Source organism: Acomys russatus, chromosome 26 (assembly GCF_903995435.1).
Source record: "Acomys russatus chromosome 26, mAcoRus1.1, whole genome shotgun sequence".
In the NCBI taxonomy this organism is placed as follows: Eukaryota; Metazoa; Chordata; class Mammalia; order Rodentia; family Muridae; genus Acomys; species Acomys russatus.
The window spans coordinates 34,137,898-34,143,144 of NC_067162.1; the positions used below are offsets into that span (position 1 = coordinate 34,137,898).

The following is a 5,247-nucleotide window of genomic DNA, read 5'->3' on the forward strand; positions in this document are numbered from 1 at the left end:
GACATTCCTTCACAGCCCTTGTCCCATGCTGAGCTCACACTCCTCACAACCTTTTCTTACCCACTTCAGAGAGGGGACAGAAGGTGTGAGAAGAGTTCACAATAGACACAGAGTCAGGCTCACATCTCTGGCTAAGTAGTTGGTGACCTTGACCAAAGTGCTTCACTTGTCCATGTCTTTTTTCCTCGACTGAAAAGCAAGGGTCATGGTGATCTCCCCGAGACCTGCCTCTCATAAACACGATTCCCAAAGGCAGACAGTCGACAGCACCCTAGGGACTTCCTGGCACCTTGGGATATTGGGGGGAGGTCCCCATTTTTCCAGTAGGCCTTGCTTCTTGGCTGCCCAATACTGTAAGTGAGAATAAAATCTGCAGACTACACAGAGCCCAGAGATAGGTCAAAAACACATTCTTTATTATGGACTGAGCCGCTCAGGGCTAGCACCCCGCAGACTGTGTCCCAACCCTCCCTCTTCCCCCTCTTCCATGCTGAATTGTGCTCTCAGACGGTGGCTCCCAGCCTGTCCCACTGAGCACAGCCTTGTAGACAGCCAGACACTACTCCTTGGCCATGACTTCCCGAATCCAGTCCAGGATGTGAGTCACCTTCATGTACACACCATACTCCGCTACAGCACAGCTCTTGTCAAAGCTCAGGATCCCTGCTGCATACCAAGTATCCTCCTCCATGTCGTGAATGGCAAAGGCACTGCCAGCATCACCGTAGCAAGTGTCTTCCTGGTACTTGGTCATGCCAGCACAGAAGGTATGCTCATTCAAGATGGGCTGTACCCCAACAGGACTCTTGGGGACCTTCTCAGGCACTGTGCTGCCCTCATAGTGCTGCACACAGCTGTCCTGGTCAGCCACAGGCAGCATGACATACTTGAGACGGTCAGTAAATTCAAAGTTGGCATTCCGCCCCCAGCCGGACACATAGCCCATGCGGCCTGGTGCTACAAAGTCTTTGGAAGGCAGGCAGATGGGCATCACTCTCTCGTTGACAGGCACCTTCTGCTTGAGCTTGATTAGCCCAATGTCCACCACAGAGCGGTTGGGGTGGAGAACCACCTTCTCAATCTCCACCAGCTGCTTTCTCCCCACATAGAGTTTTAAGGTAGGGGCAATGTCCATGGCCGTCGCATTCTCACTGTGATTCAGGAAAAGGTTCTTGGCTGTGGTCAACAGCCACTGGTCACTGATCAGTGTGGCCCCCGTGGTGAGTTCATGGCGGGAGACCATCTTGGCCTGCCAAGGAAAGCTGCCTTTGGCATCCATAGAACCACCAATGATGCGCTGCACCTGATCCACAGGATGCTTGGGCTTCCCGCACACTGTAAAGGGAGAGAGGAACATGAGCAGCAGAATTGGGCAGAAGCATCAGCCAGTGCTGCCAGCACTCTGCTCTTGCCACCTGACCCTCTTCTTTCTAGTATTTACACATTAAGAGACTAAGAATTTTTTAACCCCAGCAGATATACTACTATATAAATACATATACCTACATACATTTATATAAATATCACACACAAAAAAAAATCCACAATTCTGTGGAAGTCAGTGAAAGTCTGTGTGTGTATCTCATTCTCAGACAAAGACGGCCCCATAGCGGCATTAGCAGGAACACAGATGTTGGCGCTAAACACGAAGCAGGTTGGCAGTTCCCACCACTGAGAGCACAAGTTGGGCAAAATCCTCGTCCTTGCAGAAAAGAGGAGAACAAGGAATGCAGGGGCCCCAGCCACCCCCAAATCCTGCACTATCCCTTGTGGGCACAGCTTGCGTTATTTCCTCCCTGGCATGGTCCTTCCTGGGGAGTTCACTTTACCTCTGCCCAAGGCTCCGTAAGCAGGTGTTCTGTCCAGAGAACATCTCAATGGAAAGCAGTGTAGGCAGCTGGTTCAGCCAGCCCCTTAGGCTAGAAGCATGGCACGAAGCTCTCTGGGAGTGACCTTGCCCCTGCTTTGCCAGCTGTGGTCCTCTCTGTCCCCTGTCTTGGCTCCCACATATTCAGACCACACAAGAGGAGCCTGACTGTTCCACGTTTTAACCCCAGTCCCTGGCTGTGCTCTCACACCTCGGCACCCACCTGCCTCACATTCAGGGAGTCTCTCTCCAACAATCGTGTTCACCCACTGCTTCTCACTGTTTAAGGTGTACAGTCCTGCAACAAAAGGAGGAGATGAGCTCAGGGAAAGCGAATCTGGCCCCTGTGTGGCTTGAGGAGCCCTCTTAGAAAAGGGTTAAAGAGCTGGGGAAAAGGCCGATGTCGGAAGGGTGGCTGGCAGTGCTGTGCCTTGGGTTGCCATTGCCATGACCGTCTCCTGTGGGGCAGATGGCAATATAGGACAGGAGGAAGTCAGGATTCAGATATGGACTCTGCCTCTTGCAGGCTCCCACAGCCTCTCTGTGCCTTGTTCCCTTGTTGGGAAAAATTAAACTGAGAGTTATCTCCCGAAAAAAAAAAAAAAGATGCTTTGAGAACCATGGGCGCTTTAAAGACACAGTGAAGCTTCTAGAAACTGTCAGGAGCATAGGTTGCCCAATATCATGGGTGAAAACTACACTCCTGGGCAACGGGCCATGGAATCGCAGCCCCTTAACAAGACAAAGCGGGAAGCTGAGACAAGTTAATTTCATGGAAGGACCCCAACAGGAGACAGAAATTGTATTTGAATCTAATTCTCTGGGCAGTACTCAAGAAGTTTCTGGCCAAGTACCCCAGCCCCATCCGTTGTGGGAACGTCAGACAGAGCCTGGGGTGTGGGCGGAGGGGGGCACTCATCCAGGCCTTACCATCTCCTTCAGTCCGCAGTCTGTAAAATGGCTGGCAGCGATAGCGAACCAAGTGCTCCACGTAGCCATTTGCAATCTCCGGGGGCTTTGGGCAGATGTCATCTGCCAAGAAAAAGAAAAGACTGAGTGCTCCGATGGCTCCCTAGGAAAAGTCAGCCGAGAGGGAGCCGCCTTGCACACACCAGACTCCCTTGCACCCTAGTGGCAGCTGAGGAAAGGAGACCCTATAGAGCTAGTGTAGAAGAGAGCCTGGGCTTTCCTTGATACTGTGAAGGTCTGACAGGGCCATACTGAGGCACAGCTGAGCTGGGGTGCACAGCTCCGGGGACCCCAGAGACTCACCTTCCATATCCATGACATCATTGTGGAAGCCCACAGCAAAAAGCTGTCCCCAGAGCAGGAGAGTAGCAACAGCTCCCAGGGCTCTGTAGAGAGGTGGCAAGGAGGAGTGGAGTTGGTCTTCTTGTGCGCACACACACACACACACACAAACACACACACACACAAACACACACACACACACACACACACACACACACACACACACACCACTTTCCATTAAGCAGACAGTGCAGAAAGAATATTAAGACCAAAGACCACCCATCCCACCCTGGCTTCGCAAACTTGAGACGCACAGCAAACTCTAACTCTGTGTCACTGGGAATTTTGTGCAAGCTTCAGAAAGGGACCACCATGACAGAGGAAAGAGGGCATCAGTGTGGTAGCTTATATGCCATGCCAGATCTCCACACTCTGAGGCGGAGGCTGGAGGATCGGGCATTTGAGGACAGCCTGTGCTACATAACAAGTGCCTGTCTCAAAAAAAGCTGAGAGGTGTAGGGGGGTGAAAAAAGGGGAGTAGAGTGGAGAGGAGGGCCAGAGTTGAGTGGGCCTCTATCTCTGGTAATGATTCATGGTGTCTAGAAAGGAGAAGCCTTTGCCACACATCCATGAAGTGCTAGGCTATGGGACACTGTCAGTACATTGTAGCTAACTTAAAGAGAATGGCTACGTTTTATTTTCCTATCCTCACCACTTTTTAAATTTTCCCATAATGAAAAGGTTGTTTTAAGGCCTAGTTGGTCATCGTTGTTGCTGATGTCCTTAAGGCATGGTCTCACTCTTTGCCCAGGCTTGTCACAAACTCCTGAACTCCGGATGCTCAACTCACCTCTGCTTCTAGAGTCCCTGGGTGTGTACCATCAGCCCTAATTCCTATATGGTTGCTCCTATTACTTCATGCACATTTGCCTTTAAAGGATGGCATATTAAACCCAAGAATTCCAGAGGTTACCTGGAGAAAACCTGCTTCCTAAAAGCATGCGTGTGACCATCCCTGGTGCACAGACCACACTTAAAAGGAACCAACTCCCAGGCGATGCTGGCCAGTCAGCAATTTCTTGGTGACACTAAGCTTCTAGTCTTTTTTCAACCTTCAAAGTCTTTCTATTTTGATAAAAATCTAGGTGCTTCAATTGTATCACTAAAATGTGTGACTATTGTTTTTCTCTCGTTAAAGTAGGTATGTTAATAGTCATAGCATTCCAGGCGGCTGTTGCATGCCCAGTAAAAACAAAACCATAAAAGTTTAAAAAATCTCAAGGGGAAGGTCCTCCTAAGAGTTAGACAGCCCCGTGTGAAGGCCCATCTCTCGTGGATGCAGGAGGAAGGCGTTTAGTTACTGGGTCTCCACTCATTGAGGGTCTAGGCACATCCTCCCTTTGACATTTCAGCATGACGCCACCAACAAAATTCACACTCAAACCACATAATTAGGTTTTAAAAACAAACCTCTCATTACACCTTAGGTGAGTTTACAGTTCTGTGTTAATCTGCATTCACAGCTCTCCTCACTCACATTTGACCTGCAGGCCATGGGCTTGACGCCCTACATTAGCCTGTTGGCCCCGTTCCTGGGTCCCATTTTTGCACTTCTCCCTTAGACCTCTCCACTGAGAACTCAAAACGTGAAACGTGCCCAGTGGACTCACCTCATCTTGGGTCCCTCTTGCCTCTGTCTTGAAGGGCTGTGCCCTGGTGACTCCTCCTGAGCCTTTTATGTTTCAAGACCTTGCCCCACCTCCTTCTTGTCCAATTCTGTGTTTGTGCAGAGTCAGCCTTGCCAAGGTCACTGGTTGTTCCCGTAACCAAACCCCTGTCAAGAGCTGAGCTCTTGCTTCATGCTTGGCTCTCATGAAGAAATCCAGCAACTTCATGACTCCTCCCACCCACCACAGAGGTGGGATAACCCCCAGAGGGTGGGGCTGGGAGCAGGGATGTCGATCTGGCACTTTATTGTGGTAGAGGGGGGTTAGACCTTTCTTTGACTTATTTCAAAGCCCTTTTAGACACCTTTGTGACCCCGCCTATCTGGGACTATAAAGAAAGTGTTTCCTTTTCTCAATCATGCTGCCTAAGTGTGGACATCTCCTGGTTGTAGAAAGCTCTGG

At 50.3% G+C, this 5,247-nt stretch overlaps 1 protein-coding gene across 1 annotated transcript; it reads right to left on the reverse strand.

The window, feature by feature from the left end:
* Positions 1–395: 395 nt before the first annotated feature.
* On the reverse strand, positions 396–4,873 carry LOC127209065 (haptoglobin). The gene is made up of 5 exons (XM_051168610.1): positions 4,789–4,873; positions 3,140–3,222; positions 2,798–2,899; positions 2,091–2,165; positions 396–1,335 (listed from the first exon to the last, which is right to left on the reverse strand). The coding sequence occupies exons 1-5, from the start codon at positions 4,791–4,793 to the stop codon at positions 560–562; spliced, it is 1,041 nt and encodes a 346-aa protein (XP_051024567.1). The 5' UTR covers positions 4,794–4,873; the 3' UTR covers positions 396–559.
* Positions 4,874–5,247: the final 374 nt, after the last annotated feature.

Coding starts and splice junctions, on each gene's coding strand:
- LOC127209065 (XM_051168610.1), bottom strand. Junction 2,900..3,139: donor TGATGTCATGGATATGGAAG/GTGAGTCTCTGG, acceptor TTTTCTTGGCAG/ATGACATCTGCCCAAAGCCC. Junction 1,336..2,090: donor ACTCCCTGAATGTGAGGCAG/GTGGGTGCCGAG, acceptor CTCCCTTTACAG/TGTGCGGGAAGCCCAAGCAT.